The 18,960-nt window shown below is 43.5% G+C and overlaps 2 protein-coding genes and 1 non-coding gene across 4 annotated transcripts in view; 1 reads left to right on the forward strand and 2 right to left on the reverse strand.

Moving 5' to 3' along the window:
* The window catches only part of LOC101999235 (tripartite motif-containing protein 34A), an 11,561-nt gene extending 4,222 nt beyond the window's left edge, over positions 1-7,339 (forward strand). Inside the window, exons 3-8 of the mRNA XM_026777562.1 lie at positions 673-768; positions 1,334-1,564; positions 3,370-3,392; positions 5,187-5,287; positions 5,546-5,572; positions 5,984-7,339. Of these exons, the coding sequence (XP_026633363.1) occupies positions 673-768; positions 1,334-1,564; positions 3,370-3,392; positions 5,187-5,287; positions 5,546-5,572; positions 5,984-6,543 (1,038 nt within the window). The 3' untranslated portion in view covers positions 6,544-7,339. The remainder of the gene's footprint in view (positions 1-672; positions 769-1,333; positions 1,565-3,369; positions 3,393-5,186; positions 5,288-5,545; positions 5,573-5,983) is intronic.
* Positions 7,340-11,346: 4,007 nt separating this feature from the next.
* LOC113455649 lies at positions 11,347-11,455 on the reverse strand. The gene has a single exon (XR_003376647.1). It is a non-coding gene; the product is annotated as a U6 spliceosomal RNA (small nuclear RNA).
* A 407-nt stretch (positions 11,456-11,862) lies between these two features.
* LOC101999497 (tripartite motif-containing protein 30A-like) overlaps positions 11,863-18,960 on the reverse strand; it is a 14,697-nt gene continuing 7,599 nt past the window's right edge. For both annotated transcript variants that reach the window (XM_013354827.1, XM_005370173.3), the window contains exons 4-8: positions 18,295-18,525; positions 14,735-14,757; positions 13,291-13,391; positions 13,042-13,068; positions 11,863-12,634 (exon numbers count right to left, since the gene is read on the reverse strand). In XM_013354827.1, the coding sequence (XP_013210281.1) occupies positions 12,033-12,634; positions 13,042-13,068; positions 13,291-13,391; positions 14,735-14,757; positions 18,295-18,525 (984 nt within the window). In that variant the 3' untranslated portion in view covers positions 11,863-12,032. The remainder of the gene's footprint in view (positions 12,635-13,041; positions 13,069-13,290; positions 13,392-14,734; positions 14,758-18,294; positions 18,526-18,960) is intronic.

The raw sequence follows: 18,960 nt of genomic DNA on the forward strand, positions 1-18,960 counted from the left end.
CCTTCCTTCCTTCCTTCCTTCCTTCCTTCCTTCCTTCCTTCCTTCCTTTCTTTTTCAAGACAGGGTTTCTCTGTATAGCCCTGACTGTCCTGAACTCACTCTACAGACCACACTGGCCTCGAACTCAGAGATCCACCTCACTGCCTCCCAAGTGCTGAGATTAAAGGCGTTTGCCATCACAGACTGGCAACTTTCCGACCTTATTGATTCACATTACCACCATAATATTGAGCTCTTACCTTATATTCGGTCCGTAATGCCTAGAAATGTCTTTTCTTTCCGTTTATGTAATGGATTGGCTTGCAATACACACAATCTCTTGATCAAGAGCAGAAGGTTTCGGGGTTCCTTTCCCTTGTATGCACAATTGGGGAATGCTTTCAGCTTGCCTCTCAGCATGGCCTCTGCTGGGGAATACTGCCAACTGGAAGGTCATCAGGGTGAGGAAGGATTGCACTTGCTACATGGTCTGTACTTTCTCTGGGGAAAGAGATGTAGACTCCTGTTGGTATGCAGATGATGGCTCTGTTCCCCTAGGGTTACAGAATGACTTCTCTTTAGGTGTTCTTCTGTTCATCATCAACCTCATGACTTCTACAAACTGGGAACAACCTAGTTTGTTAGTTCTCTGTCCAGGTGGCAAGCATGACAGATATGATTCGTTTCTCACAGGAGAATATCCAGAAAGCTCTCGAGAGGCTGAGGAAGGAACAGGAGAAGGCGAAGAAATTGGAAGCTGACATTGAAGAAGACAGAATTTCCTGGAAGGCAGGAGATGCTTGGGCTCTCATCTTTGTTCCCTGACAAGCAATGAGTTCAAAGCTATCTATAAGTTCCTTTTTAGGGATGAGGGATGGGGGCAGACTTGTTGTAAATACACATAAATATTTGGAACCAAACATAATGACAAACTGTATAATGCTGAAGACTGGAAGAGTCTTTGTTCTTCTCTTGTCTCTGGAGGCTCTGACACTTCTGCTGGAAGACACCAAGCCAAAAAAAAAAAAAGAAAAGTTCTCTAAATTTCAAAACCAGAAGTGCTGATGCAGGGTGCCATGAGTGCCCAAGACAATCGTTACAAGTTGAGCTTTATTCCAGTCTTGTATTAGTTTGGAGGTCTCCTAAATAAGACAAGGAGGGGATTGTTTAGTTTTTGTCCCTGTCTGGGTTGACTTGTAATAAAGGGAAAATAGAAGCTAAAAGTAGCACCCCCCAGATTGCTCTTCTCTTCCTGTGTCCGCCCTGGATTAAGTTCTGCTACCTTATAGTGACATCTTACCTCAGCCTGACAGGCTCATTTCATCTCTCCCTCCCTCCCTGTGCATTCCTACAGTGCCAGATCCAGACTGAGAGACAAAGGATACAAACAGGTTTTGATCAGCTTAGAAGAATCCTGGACGAGGAGGAGCAGAGAGAGCTGAAAAGACTTGGGGAAGAGGAGCAGCTGATACTCGACAGCCTGGCGGAGGCAGAAGCTGAGCTGGCTCAACAGAGCCAGTTGGTCCAGGAACTTATTTCCGGTCTGGAGCTTCGGTGCCAGTGGCCAGTGACAGAGCTGCTGCAGGTAGGAATGAGTACCTCTCAAGGCAGGCCGCAGAGACATTGCCCCTTTCCTTCCTGGAGCTGTGCACTCAGTGTTAATGGAAGTCATGGAAGAGAAGATTATTGCCTCTTTTCCAGTCTTAAGGGAAACCATTCCAGTTTTTTGCCATTAAGTAAGATGTTAGCCTGAGAGGGACCTACCATATGATCCCAGGGACTGCGTCCAGGGCTTGGCAGCAGGACTTCTACCCACTAGGCTGTCATGACTGCCCTTTCTCATTTTGTCCCCAGCACCCTCCTGCCAGGCTCTACCCCAGCTCCATGATGCTTTCGTTGGTTTCTTCTTGTGATGCTTCAACAATTTTAGTGTCACATAAAGCCGTTTTGTATCTTTTGGAAAAATTTTAAAAATATTGGCGTTCCTTATTCTTTTAATCTTTTAGTAAAATTCAGCAGTGAAGCCATGGTTGATTTTTCCTTTCATGAAGCTTGACTTCCAATCCAATCTCGTTGCTTACTTTCATCCTATGCATGTTTTTTCTCTTCTTGAATCACTGCACTTCCGGGATCCGTTCCTCTCCTCTAACTTACCTACTTCGTTCATAACACAACAAACCGGGGTGGAGAGGGCTTGAGGAGTTGAATCCAGGGCCTTACACTTGCTAGGTAAAAATTGTATCTCCAAGACACACCCGAGCTCCTGTGGTTCTTTTCAGTTTTGATTGTTTGTGTTCCTGGCACCCTTATCCCAGAGTCAGGAATGTTTGGGTGGAAGCTCCACCCCCAACCCCTCCCCTGGTCGTTGCCTCAGTCCAGACTCCACCTCTGAGTAAGCCCACCAAACGGTGACCCCTCCCCAGAGATGCTCAAGACCACTCCCACAGCGAATTTAAAACAAAACAAAAAAAAAAAAAAAGAGAGAGAGAACAAACACGTGGTTTTCTGGTCTACCTTTCATGCGAGGCTGCAAAGCCATCTGGGAGCGCTGATACTCATTAAACCTGGGCTTTTTCTAATTTGGTTTGCTTTGGATTATTGACTCGACGGAGAAGCTTTTTGGGGTGTAGAAACTTTTTAGTTTGTTTATTTGTTTTGGTTATTTTGGGACAGGGTCTTACTATGTAACCCACCTCCTTCCCCTGTCTCCTGAGTGAGATTAAAGGCCTGTTCCACCACCATTCTTTTTGAATTTGTTCGAGGCCGGTGGCAGTGTCTCATCTCTTCTTCCCCATTTGAAAACTCTACCTCTCCTTTATTTCTTCCTGCTGTGTTTAGCCAAGGGTTGCCAGTTCTGTTGGTATTTTACATTACTTTTTAAAAAGGAGAAGGAAAGAAACTAGCGGGGTGGTGATTGTGCAGGCCGTTAATCCCATTCCAGCACTTGGGAAAGAAACTAGCGGGATGGTGATTGTGCAGGCCGTTAATCCCATTCCAGCACTTGGGAGGCAGAGGCAAGCGGATCTCTGTGAGTACTGCCAGAGTAGGCTTCAAAGTTACACAGAGAAGCCCTGTCTCAGAAACCAAAAAACAAGAAACAAACAGCAAGCACACACACACACACACACACACACACACACACACGAGAAAGAAGCCATATTTTTAGCCAGTTTTGCTGGCAAATATATGTAACCTCAGTGCTGAAGAGGCTGAAGCAGGAGGATCAACAGTTTAGCACCGGCCTGGGCCACATCTAAAGAAGCTATCTAGAAAAAAAGATAAAATAGTTTACTCTTGATTCTTTGATTCCCCCTCCTCCTTTGCTCCTTTTCCCTAACCCTGCTCTAAACTCACACTCTGTGACTTGTGATTTTATTTTCTTCTCCCTAGGATATGAGCGGTACCTTGAAATGGTAAGTGTGGATGACTCCAAGTGGGGTTTGTGTAGTACAGATGGATTAGTAGTTGTCTCTATTAGTTTTCCTGTCAGTTTTGACAATCTAGAGTCATTTGAGAAAGGGGAACCTCAGATGAGCAAATGAACCAGTTAGATTGGCATTGCCACTAAGGCATTTTCTTGCTTAACCGTTGAAATTTATGTACTGTATGGTCTTGGATCGTATAAGGAAGCAGACTGAGTGAGCAGTGAGGATGAAGCCTCACCCTCCATGGTCTCAGCTCAGCTTCAGTTTCTGCCACCAGTTACCTGCCTTGAGTTCCTGCCCTAATTCCCCTAATGATGGACTGTGGTCCAGACATGATAGCTGATAACTGAAATAAACCCGTTCATCCCCAAGTTGTGTTTGGTCATGGTGCTTATCACAGCCATAGAAACCCTGACTAAAACAGGAGCCATTACCAATATTTTTGTACCAGTGAAACACTGTTTTCCAGGTCAAGGACATTTGGATGCCACATCGTCTAGAACTGCTGGTCCCAGATAAAGACTTGATTGTGTCATCCCCTCAGAGAATGAACTAGACTCAGTGGTAGTGAACATGGCGTTTTAAGTCAGAGTTGGGGTCACAAAGGGCATTAGAGACGTCAGCATCACTTTCCTGTGACTTAACTTCACTCCTGCAGACTCCCTGCCGCCAGTCCTGTGTTTCGTAAACAGAAAGCCTGACCAAGGCCTAGACAGGCCATGGAGACTTTGTTCACTGAGAATAGAAGATTTCTACCGACTTTTAGAAAGACACACACCTCGGGGTTTGTGATTCTTATCTAAGTTTCCAAAAATTATTCTCTTGTTTGGCATGTTTTACAAGCTCTTGTGGTAAAGTATAATCCTTGATCTGTAGTTGCCAATCTGGTTTTTGTTTTTGTTTTTTTGAGACAGGGTTTCTCTGTAGCTTTGGAACCTTCCTGAAACTCACTCTAAACCAAGCTGGTCTCTAACTCATAGGGTGCTGGTGTAGGACCCTCACCCCTTATTCTCAAAGGCGCAAGAAGAAATTTCCTAGCAGAATGTTTTCCCAGGAAGATAGTGGCCTTCCCCTCTCCCACCTGGGAGATTCCAAGCACAAGGTCACTTAGCTCAGCCCAGCCAGCCACCTGGTACAGGCTGATAAAGATGGCCTAACTGAGAAATGAGTGGCCTTGCTCTAAAAACAAGGAGAAAGCTGACTTAACAGAATGGGAGGGAGCAAAATCCTTGTACCCATGCCAAAGCATCTTCAATGATTCTCTTTGTAGTTATGCCTTTAAAAGCTTACCCCACAGAGGAGATACAACTCCTCTCTCTACCTCACTGTAAGGGGGTCATTTGGAGACAGGGGTTCCAAACATGTTTGTATTATGCTGATTAAACCTTTCTTATTACAGTCTGGGCCTCTCTGGGGGTCGTAATCTGAGCACCACACTGGGATTAAAGGTGCTGGCCACCACCACTCAGCCTTGGAGTTGCCAATCTAATAGCATCAACTTCCTTTAAAACACATGAAATTAAAACTAGACTCATTTGGAAGTTTGTTTTGTTTTTGTGGAGCAGGGCAGGCAGATCTCTATGAGTTTGAGGCCATCCTCATCTACAGAGCGAGTTCTAGGACACCCAGGGCCACAAGAAGAAACTTTGTCTCAAAAAAAAAAAAAAGGCTTTCTCTGAGGATCAAGTATCAAGTTCATCAGTGAAGTGAAGGGGATAAAGGCAGTTGTGGCAGAGACAACAAGGAGACAGATGTAAAGGTAAAATATTTCTTCATCTCTAGGAGTCAGATCTGGACGTTGAAGAAGCCAAAAGCGGTTTCTAGGAAAGTGAAGAAGGTATTCCAAGCTCCTGATCTGAGCGACATGCTCCGACAGTTTAGAGGTGAGTGAGGCGCAGTGGCGAGTGTGGGTGTGGGCCGCTGCGGGGTAAGTCTGCAGGTGAAGAGAACAGGGGTCAGCGAGGGGCATCCTGGGAGGAAGAGGGTCCAGTTGTGTCTGGGGGAGAACTGGAAAGGATTCGGTTTGGTCTCTCACTTATCAGATAGCAGATTCACTCTACCAGCCTTCCTTACCTCTAGAGAGAAGTATTCCAATTTTTTTTTGCTTCTGATGAAAGTCACCAAATCTTTTATCGTTTCAGAGTTAACAGCTGTCCGCGGCTATTGGGGTAAGAAGTTGCAGATCTTCAAATCACGGTATTCTGGTCACCTTTCCGAAGGGTTGGTTCAGTGAGGTCTCATTACCTTTGTTGTCTCCAGTGTCAACACACACACACACACACACAGACACACACACACACAGTGTTCCTCTAAGGCTTCCGATGGTGGTATATGCCTATAATCTGAGCACTAGGGAGATGAGGCAGGAGAATTGCTTGTCTAAGGCTAACCTGGGCTACTTAACAAGACACTGTCTTAAAACAACAACTGTATAACATTTTTGTATTGTTTTACCATCTCCCACAATCGATCAGTATTATTTCCCTCTAACCTTTCCAGTTTTTGCTTTTCATGATGTCATCAAACAAGCCACCTCTGTATTAGTCACCTGACCTTTTTCTTTCTTTTTTCTCTCGCAGCGGATTTCACATTTAATCCAGAAAACCTAAATTTGAATCTTATTCTTTCAGAAGATCACAGACAAGTGACATCTGTGCCCATTTGGCCATTTAAGTGTTATAATAATGGTATCTTGGGCTCCAAATGTTTCTCCTCAGGGAAACATTACTGGGAAGTGGATGTGTCTAAGAAGAATGCCTGGACACTGGGAGTTTACGTTAGAAAACGTACTTTAAAGTTTGATGTCAGGAGAGGCAAAAACCAGCCAAATGTTTGCCACAGATACAAACCTCAGAATGGCTACTGGGTTATAGGGTTACAGGATGGATCAAAGTATAGTATCTTTGAGGATTCTTCCAACTGTGACCCTACCATTCTGACCCCCTTTGTGGCTGCCCCTCTCCATCGGGTTGGGGTTTTCCTTGACTGTGAAGAGGGCATAGTGTCCTTCTTCAATGTCACAAACCATGGGTCACTCATTTACACATTCTTTAAATGCTGCTTTTCCCACCCTGCTTATCCATACTTTAATCCTTGGGATTGCCCAGCTCCCATGACCCTGTGTCCTGTGAACTCCTGAGTTTTTTCATGCTCATCCATTTCTGATATTACTTCTTGCCTTGAGGCTCGCCTTCATCTGGACATACCTATGCCATTCAGGCATCTCTTCCCGTGGTCTCCCTTCTGTACTTTAATACTTTAAGTCATGCCTAGATGTGGTTAGGAGAGATGCTTACCCATTTACTCTTGTTGATATCCTCAAAGACAGCTCAAGTCAAGCCGAGAGCTAGACCAGTCAGTAAAATATCTATGCCCTTCGACTTCTGTATTTCCCTGTCTTCAAGAAATGTGACAAAGCCGGTTAGCCACTCATCCCTGTTATTTAAACAATCCATAAGAACTGGCCTCGTAACCATCACTAATGAGACTATGTTGATTTGCCCAAGATAGCTCATGTTCAACAGGGAGTCAAGGAATAGAAAATATAAGCAGTAATGAGCCTAGAGTGGAGTTATTTCTGGTCTACAAATTCAGATCCTTTCTCTCATTGTAGCAGAGGTTTTTTTGTTTTTTTTTTTTTTTGGTTTTTTTTTTTGGTTTTTCGAGACAGGGTTTCACATCTGTAGCTTTGGAGCCTGTCCTGGAACTCCCTTGGTAGACCAGGCTGGCCTCGAACTCACAGAGATCTGCCTGCCTCTGCCTCCTGAGTGCTGGGATTACAGGCGTGCGCCACCACCGCCCGGCTGAATGCAGAGGTTTTTAAACTGTAAATTGAAATGCGTGTAACTTAAGATCATCGCAGAATATTATTGGCCCTTGTTCCTTGCTCCACCTCGGCCCATCCCAGGCTTTCCCCATATCTCAGCCTATACAAGTTCCTGCCTTATAATACAATTAAACAAGATTTTGGTTTGACATCCTCCCAACTCAGTGTGTGTGTTTTTTCTGGTGGCGGGAGGGGGGGGGAAAGGGAGGAGGTCTGTGTCTCGACAGTCACTATCCCTCTCAGGCCCAGGGAGAGTCCAGCAGGTCGGGACTTCAGTGCTTATTTTGTTAATACTGTGAACGACATTACTGTCTCAACTTCCATTTTGGATAGTGTGTTATTTCTGAATAATCGTTTTACATCTTTCAAGTCTTAGTTTAATTCCTGTTGCTGTAACAAACCACCCTGAGGAAAGAAGGCGTAAGGGAGAAAGGGCTGGAGTCCAGGGAGGTTCCAGCCCCTCATTGCAGGAAAGTCAAAGGAAGGCTAGGGAGCTTTGCTTATCCTGCATGAAGATGTGGGTATGTTTTGTCTCACCTGTCTAAGGTACCTGATTGGTTTAATAGAGAGCTGAATGGTCAATAGCTAGGCAGGAGAGAGTAGGTGCAATTTCCAGGGAGAAAGGAAGAAGAGATGAATCTAGGCATGCAGGAGATGCCTGCGAGATTTAGAGCAGGCTAGATGTACAGAAGGGAGAGGTAAAAGTCACGTGGCAGAACATCGAATAGGAACAGGTTAAGTTATAAGCACTAGTTGGTTCCCAATAAATAGTAAATATAACTAGCAATAAAATTAAAAAAAAGAGCTAGTTGGGAATGAGCCTAAGCTAAGGCCAGGCTGTAGTAAGTCTCTGTGTCATTATTTGTGAGCTGGTGGCCCATACTACAAAGAGGTTTGAGGTGACTGGACACTACATCTGTAATTGTAAGCGGAGAGCAATGAGTTCATGCATGCATGCTGTCCGGTTGCCCCGTTCATTTCATTCAGACTGGGCCCTGCCATTAAGGAAGAAATCATATCATAGTTACTATCATTGCGAGACAAGCCTGTTTTATTTCTGTTTTCTGAATATGAGATAGCATTCATAACTGTAATATAAATTAGTACACTGGCACACGATGTCTGTGCTTATTGAAAGAGAAGTACGGGAACACGGTGAGACGTCTGTCAGACGAAAGCATGTTTATCCCATATCCTCAGAGACACACCAACGCCATGATACTGTGCCAGGAAAGGAGAAGCATACACTGAGAGGGTAAGCCATTTCCAACAGAGGTTACTCTCTTTATCCCACGGCACGACATTGCCTGCAGTACCAGAAACACTAGGTACCGGTGGACTGTTTTGTACTTGAACTTTTGCTTGGTATGCCCTTAATACTCTTATTTATTCAGAAGTAAAGTCTGGCTATTATAGATCAGCCTTCAAACAGAACAATATGTGACATGATAGTATTATATATAAAGAAAAATAATCAAGAACAAAGTATAGCCTTTATATAGGTACTAGATGAGGGATGCTGACATACCAAAAAAAAAAAAAAAAACCAAAAAAAAACAAACAAAACTCCTGCGCTTGAGTCAAGCTTTTAACAAGACATGACTGCTATCAGCCGCCCTGTGCCTATAGTCATTTGTACTCCATAAAATATTCTACGTGATATTTGGAGTATTTTAAACAATTTATTGTCTTAAAATGCTAATTTTTCTTCCTTGACAGTTTGATCCAATATGTGTAACCTCATGTGGAGTAGTTCTATTTTTTCAAAAAGGTTGATCTATAATGTCATTCTAAATTATTATAATTCAGTTGCATCTAAAAATTTAATCTGTCCTTTTATCTTGTTAATACACCAAATTCTGGTTGGGGGAAATAAATGGAAAGTCACAGTATTGGAGAAATCAAATAATAGTGTCATGTTGAAGAATTTCTTACCAACAAAAATCTTCCCCCTTTGGTAGGAATTTTCCTCATTGCTAAGTTAAGACACGAGAAAAGCAACAGTGGGTATCGCTCTAGCATTGCTTCCTCCCACTGCGCTTCGGTTTTATTCTGCATCATTAGGGCACAAGGAGACCTAGACACTGAATGATAACCACTGAGAGACACCCAGATTAAATGTTAAAATACACGGACAACCATCTAGCCCTGTGTGGGCTTTTCTGCAGACAGTGTTCCTTCTGTCTCTGTAAAGGAAGCAGACTTGGGGCTGAGGAGTTGGCTCAGTGTCTAAGAGCACATGTGTTTACACAGAACCTGGGTTTATTCTCTGTGCTTGCATGGCCGCTCAGCACCTTCACAGGACCAGGCATGAACGCGGTGCACAGACATACATGCAGGATAAATATGCATACACCCAAAATAACAAAATCTTAAAAAGTTATGTTAAAAAAAGTATAAACAGAGTTTGTGTCCTTAGGTCTACCATTAACCTCTAACCTCAGGGAAAAGGCTGAAGGTGACGAGGCAAGCACAGCCCTGGCCACACGGGTCTGAGAAGTGCCACGAATGTGTCAGATTCCAACTGCACGTAATACACACTGACATTTATTTCAAACAGAGGAAAGGAATTCCCATGAAACACAATTATTGAAGAAATATAAAAAAGGTCAGAAAGCTCTGAAGTTAAGAATTTTAATTTTAGCAAACAGAAACATTTACAAATTATGAGAACAAAAAAATCTAGGATTTTCAATCTAGTTATTTTATTTCTTAAAACAAAGTGGAGTAATGGTTTTGAAGTAAGCCAATATATACACTTTATTTTTGTTTTTGATGGAGTCTCGCTCTGTATGCGAGACTTAAAATACACAACAATTTTCCTGCCACAACCTCCCAGATACAGGGATGGCACAAATGAGCTACCATGGAAGATCTGGTACAGAATCTTAATAATCATGTATTTTAGTCACAGTGATAAAGACACCCCTCCCCAGTGGGATAAGACACTATACTGGACTGCTGAAACAAGGCAAGTCTCTAGTAATACTCTATTGTCTATGTTTACAATACACTGAAAGATCAGAATGCCGCAGAGTTCAGCCCTCAATAAGGTACCAAATCACCCTCAAGGGTGAGAAAGAAGACGCATACACACACATGGACACCCTTGAGAACCCTGGAGTCATGTGATCAAGGGACTCATCTAGAAATAAGACTGGTAGAAAGCCCGTCTTTGTTCCCCACCTGCCTATGGCTTCATGGGACACTAAAACACAGTGTATGGCTCATGGGAATTAACAGAACTGAGAAACTTCAGTTGATTAAAAAACTGCATTTGCTCATTTTATGTTGATGTATGTGTCTAGGTCTTTGTATGCCACAGTGCATGTGAATTCAGAGGGAATATTGTACGAATATGGGTTCAGGGGATGCAACTCAGGTGTTTCAGCTTGGTGACAAGGGCTATTACCCACTGAGCTGTATCGCCAGCTTCATACTCATTTCCTTACATTGGTTTGAGGCACCTGGACTCTATTTACAGCAAAATTATAACAGAATAAGCATATCTGTTATGTGTGCTATTCACAGCAGGACCTCTGGCATGTTAGAACCAGGACTTGAACTCAGGCACTCTGGCCACATTCTCTACTCTCTCTCAATCTGTCTGTCTGTCTCTCTTTCCCTCTAGTGTGTGGGTGTGCATGCATGTGCCTGTGTGTGTGTGTGTGTGTGTGTGTGTGTGTGTGTGTGTGCGCGTGTGTGTGTGTGTCTCTCTAAGATGTTTTAGGACACTAATATTCTTCAAAAATTTAGAACATAGGGGGCTGGAGAGATGGCTCAGAGGTTAAGAGCACTGCCTGCTCTTCCAAAGGTCCTGAGTTCAATTCCCAGCAACCACATGGTGGCTCACAACCATCTGAAATGATATCTGGTGCCCTCTTCTGGCCTGCAAGCATACACACAGAATATTGTATACATAATAAATAAATAAATACTTAAAAAAAAATTTAGAACATGTTCCAGGTGCTAGGTGGTGGTGGTACTACCTTTAATCCCAGCACTTGAGAGGCAGAAGCAGGCAGACCTCTGTGAGTTCAAGGCCAGCCTGATCTACAAAATGAAGACAGCCAGAACTACACAGACAAACCTTGTCACAAAAAAACAAAAAACAAAACAAAAAAGGAGCACTTCATGAATGTGTGTATCATCCCTCAGCAGGGGCCATATTAATTTTCTCTGTATCATTCCACTTTGGGTAGACATGTTGCCTAGGGGAGCGCATGTGCGGGCGACTTTCAGTGCATATCATCTGTGATGTTTTCTCCTTAGTTCCTTGATGAAGAAGAATCATGGTAAAAATGGCCTACTTGCTAAGGGTACATTTCTTAACCATGGACTCCTACGTATATTCTTAAAACTAGTAGACAAGTTGTTGAAGAACTTCCTTTCTTTTCCTTTCACTGAGGAGTAGAATGAGGTGTAGAGACATGAGGGGAACTGAGGCAAGTGCGTTAGTCCTGGAGCCCCTTCTCAATACGCATGAGGCCTTGGATTCCATCTCTGGTATGGAGAATAAAAGAAGAATTTGGCAGCAGTGTTATCTTCCATAGAGAAAACTCCAATATTTGTCCTTGAATATATGGTGAATGATTTACTATTCTTACCTAAAATACCAAGGAACAGAGAATATGGCCCAAAGACATGAATATATTTTATTTACCAGTGAAAGATGTTCACACAGGAAGGCTAGAGACAGCAAATTATCTCCATATATATTTATGGGTAAAATGGTGCCCATGAGGTCAGGCGAATAAGATACACACCAGAACCAAAGGCCCTCCACAGAAACAGATGAAGTTTTACGAGTCTGACCAGCATACTGTCATGGGCACTGAACATCCCCTAGGATTAAAATATGGAAAAACTTTATCAGGAAAGGAATTTGCACAGAATCTGTAGATAAGGGTCCCATGGTGGGAAATATTGTAAAACGAGAGAGTGCCGGCTGCATGGTCAAGGAAAACGCCCACTCGACAGGGAGGAACCATCAGCGAGAGGGTCAAGACACTGGGCTTGCCTGTGAAGGCACACTCCTCAAAAGCATTATACACGCACTTGTTCCACAGCCCTATAACCCAGAAGCCATATTTAGGTTGATAATGCGAATTATTGCTAATACCCAAACGAAATAAGGGATTTAGGCGGCTTTCAGCATTTGAATGAAATATCGGATTGAAGAGGTAGCTTCCATCACTTAATCCCAGAACCCAGGCACCTTTTCCAGACACATCTACTTCCCAATAATGCTTTCCTGATTGGATAGATGGGTAGCCCAGGGCACCATCATGAGAGTTCTCACACCCAGATGCAAAATTTCTTGTTTGTTCTTCATATCTTATTTGTCTTTTGTCTGCAGAAATGGCAGTGTTTGGATTGTTGTTCTCAACCAGCGTCACTTGAACTGCACAAAAATGACAGGAGTGAGTGTCATGGGGTCAGGAAATACTATGATGTTAGGAACAGAAGTTTAAGGCAGGTGGTGGAGGTGCACGCCTTTAAACCCAGCGGGAGGCAGAGGCAGGAGGATCTCTGTGAGTTAGAGGCCAGCCTGGTCTACCAGAGCTAGTTCCAGGACAGTTAGGGCTGTTACATAGAGAAACCCTGTCTTGAAAAACAAACAAAAACAAAAGAAGTTTAAGAAGAAATTGTGCAGGCCTGGAAGGAACCTTGTGCAGAAATCACTGGAGAGGCAGATTGCAGAAGCATATTACATAGCCTGGGAGAAGCAACATGAGGTCTAACAGAAACATAGGCTCTGCAGGACAGTGGGAAGAGGGGTTGGCTTACAGTGCTGTGTTTTCTCCTTACCCCAGTAGCGCTGGGCCTCTGTGATCTCTGAAAGGACAAAAATTCACAATCTTAAATGCAAGCAAAGGTAATCTAAAGTCCACTTCTGCAGATTGGGCAAGAGTTGAAAACCAGAACAGGGTCAAAGACAAAAGGTCATGTCCCATCAGAGAAGGTCCAATCATCAGTGTATGGTATCCGTTCTTCCTTGACCCTATTTAGAAGCCACTAGAATCCCAAAGCCCCGTCATGTAACGTAGCTCTCCTCACCTTGAAGCACTTGCAGCATGCCTTGTAGATCAGGGGCTCGGAACACTCGTCTTCGTTTCTTGGGGATGGCTTTGGGCTTCGTCAGTGAAAAGGCCTGACTCCTAGGAATTAAAAACAATGAATACCTCTAGCCACCACTACTTCCTCTCATTTCAAACCACAGATGCACTTGAGCTCTCAAAAATGCTGAGGAAGGTAGCCTGCCATCTGGGGATGTGAAAAGCACAATTGTGTCCCTCCAATTTACTTTTAGTAATTGCAGTATTGGGAAGGCCTTATGTTCTTGGAATCATGGTTCTTGCCTTTTAAAATGAAACAACTTATTTTCTCCCACTCTGCCTTCTTGATAAAATAATAAATTTGAAAACAAACCAAAGCTAAGGTAGTTGGGGGAAAACTGTGTGGAAACATATTTTCATGAATGTGGATTCTTGGGGAAAAATCAAATAGTAGAGTACAGAACACACACCTTGGAGCTCAACACAAATCAAGTATGGGAAATACATCTGGGAAAGTCGGATGGCTTCAAAACCTTTAGCCAATATAGAGAATTGCAGATAATACCTAATTTTTCAGGCTCTATTATAAAGATTACAAACAGTTGGAAAAGACAAGGATATCAAACTAATACTAATATAATCCCAGTATCTTAGGAAAATCCTCGGTGTGGTTATGTGGGTGTGCTATCTAGACGCAAGCTTGTCATCTCCTGTACAGTATGGGATGGAAATGGACCAGTCGCTCACACCTGTATCAAAGTGGTATGTGCAGAGATTCAAGATTATTGTTGCAAATCTAAGTACATCCAGAAAGACTGGATTTCTTCTTTTTTACTTATTTTTATTTTTTATGATTTATTTAACTTTTTATTTTATGTGCATTGGTGTGAAGGTGTCAAATCTCCTGGAACTGGATTTTCAGACAGTTGTGAGCTGCCATGTGCGTGCTGGGACTTGAACCCAGGTCCTCTGGAAGAGCAGTCAGTGCTCTTAACCTCTGAGTCATCTCTCCAGCCCCAAGACTGGATGTCTTCTAGTCTCAGGAGAAAATAATGTGAACATATAGGAATTCTGCCAATGGACAATTCTGTGTACTTTGCAGACATCTGCCACATCCCATCTATCATAAACCAAGCACCTGTTAAATCCAGATCCAGGACCACATGCAAGCACACAGGTAAAGTGCTGACATTACAATGGAGTTAAGAGTACCCCAGTCTTTATCCCTAATCCCACTACTGAGCCAAATAGTTCCTCACAACCCCTTTCTCTACCATAGGTTCTAATCTATTCTCAACAGTGGCAACACACTCCGTCCCTGTGTTTTGAGCAGAAATCCAATACTAAATCTAAATTGCCCCAACCTGGGAGAATTATGTTCTACTTGAAAACTAAGTCATTCTTGCCACATGGAAAGAAAGACTGCCATTGGCAGCCATACATACCATTTTATGATGTCATCCACTCCCTAGACAGGAACAGAGAAAAAAGGAGTTAAGACTTCTCATTAAGATGGCGGGTGAGCACCCTCACAACTGAGACTCTGTGAGAGACAACAGTCATGATAACACACGAGGAGCCATTTCCTGCAAGTGACAGCCTGTAAATGAGCTGATTAAGGCGGCAGAGATCACTGTGGGTGGCAGGCATCTTCTCCACTAATGGACTCCCAGAGTGCACAGCATGCTGGGATGTGACAAAGCACTCAACACTATCAGGAAGGGGTGCTCCTCACATACACTAGACGCGCAGGAGCGCAGGGGTCTGAAGGAAGCACTTGGAAAGGACTTAGAGCCTGTCCTTGCTCACACCAGAACATGGAAACATGGTGGCACCCAAGATCTATGTAAGCCACTCATTGCTCAGACACAGCACCAAGGAGAACCGCCTACAGCCAGGGATCTGAGGTCATCTTTGAATTCAGCACAACTGTGTCAGAAATTAACTAGGGTAATGTTCTTGTTTCCTGTTTTTTTTTTCTTTATCTACTCCACTCTTTGACACGCCACACCATGGTTTGGCTGTTGTCTGTGACTTGCTCTGCTAGGCTTTAGATGGTTGTGTCTCTACAGTCCACTCTATCACATCCTTTCTCAGACTTTTCACCCACATCTCATGGGCTTCTCTTCTTAGCCCTACATTTCTTCCTCTCATTATTACCTTAGCCTCTTTTAACTTCTTTTTAAATTTCTTTTATACTTTATATGTGTTTTGTCTGCATGTGTGTTTGTGCACCACATTGTATGCCTGCCTGGTGCCCATGGAGGTCAGAGGGTGTCATATCTCATGGAACTGGAGATGGTTGTGAGTCACCATGTGGGTTCTGGAGTGGAACCTAGGTCTTCTGCAAGAGCAGCATGTATGCTTAACGGCTGAGCTATCTCTCCGGCCTCACTTTTTTATTCTTTAATTATAGCCTTTCATAGCTTCAACGATTTCTAAAATCTGTGGAACCTGACAGTGTCCCAATGTTCCCCTTAAAGATAATTTTTCCACTTTAAGTTTTTTTTTTTTTTCCTTTAAAAATCTCATGCTTGGGCTGTAGGGATGGTTCAATGGTTAAGAGCACTTGTTGCTTTTCTTCATAGTGGTTCATTGCCATCTATCACTCCAATTCTAGGGGATCCAATGACCTTTTCTGGCCTCCAGAGGCACAAGGCACACACATGGTACACATGCATACAGGCAGGAAAAGCACTCATGCACATAAAAATACATTTAGCTGGTTGGTGGCGGCACACAGCTTTCATCCCAGCACTCAGGAGGCAGAGGTAGATGTATCTCTGTGAGATTGAAGCCAGCCTGGTCTACAGAGCGAGTTCCAGGAAGGCTCCAAAAATATATACAGAGAAGCCCGGTCTCAAAAAAAAAAAAAAAAAAAAAACCACCAAAACTCTATTTTAAAAAAATGATTCGCCAGGTGGTGGAGTGGTGGAGCACACCTTTAATCCCAGCCAGGTGGTGGCAGGTCAGGAATTCAAGGCCAATCTGGTCCAGGTAAGCAAATTCCAAGACAGCCAGGAGCCAGGACTACAATAAAGAGACCCTGTTTAAAAAAAAAAAAAAAAATCTATATTTTCCCGTGTGTGGGTGTGTATTTTGAATAACAAAACAGGGTCTTGTTCTGTGGCTCTGCCTGGTGCCTGGGGCCAAAGGAGGTCAGAGGTCAGAGGGTGTCAGATTTCATGGACCCAAAGAGCTAAGCATACAGATGTGTGGAAGCATATCTGGAGTTCAAACAAGCCGGCCTAGAGCAAGCTGCACACTCCTGTCTCCCGAAGTCGTAAACCAATAGCTGATCTACAGACTCAACCTCAGCACGGATCAACAGATGAATGGACAAAAGCAAGGTGGTCCACGTACACAGTGGAATACGAGACAGCTTTATAAAAGAGGAAGTGCAATCATTTGCGGTAACAAGGATGAACCAACAGAGTTTGTGTCACATGAAACAAGCCAGGTTCAACCAAATAAATGCCGCATGATATCACGTGACCATGTAAAAGATCTCATAGGAGACTAGAGTGAGTGCGGACAGTAGTTGGGCAGAAAAAAGTGGGTTGATATTGCTCAAAAGATAAATTCCTAGACTTGTACAGTACAGTGAGAGGGGGTAGTAAATAACATACTCTTCAAGTTACAAAAAGACTCTGAGCTGCCATCACACAAAGAAAGCAGTACAATGTGGGGCCATGCATTTGTGAATTAGCTCCATATAGTATTTTATAATGTATGCATATTGCAAAACACCCTGTAGTATGTATGTTTTTTAAATTAAAATGAACACAGTAGGAAAGTAAGAAATTAAAAAGATAGTGAGGACTTCCTACAACCAATATGGCCTATAAATTTTATAACTTAGAAGAAACACATTCCCATGGAGACATCTCAAACAAACGCTGCAAAATTCTATCTCTGGGCTGCAAGACGGCTCAGCAGGGAAAGGCATTGGCCATACAAGCATGTGGCTCAGTCCCTGGAAGTGACGTAAAAGTAGAAGGAGGAAACCATCTTTCCATAGTTATTTTCTGATACATAACACACACAGACACACACAGACACACACACAGACACACACACACACACAGACATACACACACGTGTTTTGAAATAGGGTTTCTCTGTATAGCCCTGGCTATCCTGGAACTTGCTCTGTAGACCAGGCTGGCCTCAAACTCACAGAGATCCACCTGTCTCTGCCTCCTGAGTTCTGGGATTAAAGGCGGACACCACCACCACCTGGTACATAAAATATTTTTAAGGAGTAAAAATGACCTAAATAAATGTGATACTAAAATAAAATAAAAAATTTACGTTTCTTTAAATAGCAAAACAAAACAAAAAACTACAATGTGCAGTGGTATAAATAGCTCAAATACTTCTTAAAAATACTTCCAGTTCACTATTTCTTGTCTTTTATTATTATTTTATAAATATGAACATTTGCCTGCACACCTGCTTGTGCATCACCAGCACGCTTGGTACCTGTGGAGGTCAGAAGAAGGCACTGGAGTTCCAAGCGGTGTTGAACTACAATGTGGATGCTGGAATTGAACCCAGGCACTCCAGAAGAGCAGCCAATGCTCTTAAGTGCTCAGTCACTGAAGAGGGCAGAAGCCTCAACTCATCCTACGGTGGACAACATAAACACCTCTCATAACTACAAGTTTCTTGCTTGCCAGTGCCTAGCTGGAGTTAATGTGGTACTTAAACAACACACAGCTCCGCTCAGAAAGAGCAGGTGCCATGCATACCCATGCCTTCAACAGAGCTCCTCCCCAAACTTTATCTTCTGTGCTGTACTTGATAAACTAAATAAAAAAGATTCCAATCCTTGTCATTTATGCATGCAATGATTTCCCAGCCTATGAAACTGGTTTGGAAGGAGTTCAGGGAGAGCCTAGAGAGCCCTACTGTCCTCCCCAGGGAGATCACAGCAGCACAGAGGGAGGGAAATGGCTTCCAGGTGTCCTGACTCTCAGATGCCGACCTCCTGCAGCCTTACCTGCAGCATCTCCATGGCTGAGCACTGCAGCTGACGTTCCACATCTGAGATGAGGTCTCCTAGCAACTTGCTCTGTTGGGCATGCTTACTTTCAGACTCTGCCAGGTTGCTCAGAATGTCTTCCCTCTCTTGCGTCAGCTTCTGCAGCTCATTCTTCTCTTCAGAGTCCAGGGTGTCTCTTAGTCTTCTAAATTCTGTCTGAACGTTTTCAACATCTTTCTGTATTTGATTCTTCAGAGATAAGAAGAATGGAAAGATAATGGAAGAATTATTCAGTCTGTCAAAATGTGCTAGTGGAAATGTTTTGTTGTTGTTGTTGTTTTGTCTGTCATGATCTACCCATTCCCAAGCATCTTCCCAACAGTGAGAGTTCCAGAAAGCACCACAGGAGGAGTCCCAGGACTCAGTACCATTCTCACCAGGCCCCCGCCATGGTGTCAGCTCCTCACACAGCCAGGCTCAGCTGTCATGCACTCTCTGTGCAGCCCCGGCTCCAAGGGAACAGGCAGAGAGGACTAATCAAGGATTCCTGTTCCCATCAGCCTCCAGGGAATGAAGAGCCAGGGAGCTTCTTGTCCTGGTCCCTCCCAGGCATCAGGCTAACTCCCTTTGGATGTAAGGTCCCCACTTGCCTCCCAGGCATCAGGCTAACTCCCTTTGGATGTA

Source organism: Microtus ochrogaster, unplaced genomic scaffold (genome assembly GCF_000317375.1).
Source record: "Microtus ochrogaster isolate Prairie Vole_2 unplaced genomic scaffold, MicOch1.0 UNK73, whole genome shotgun sequence".
Lineage (NCBI taxonomy): Eukaryota > Metazoa > Chordata > Mammalia > Rodentia > Cricetidae > Microtus > Microtus ochrogaster.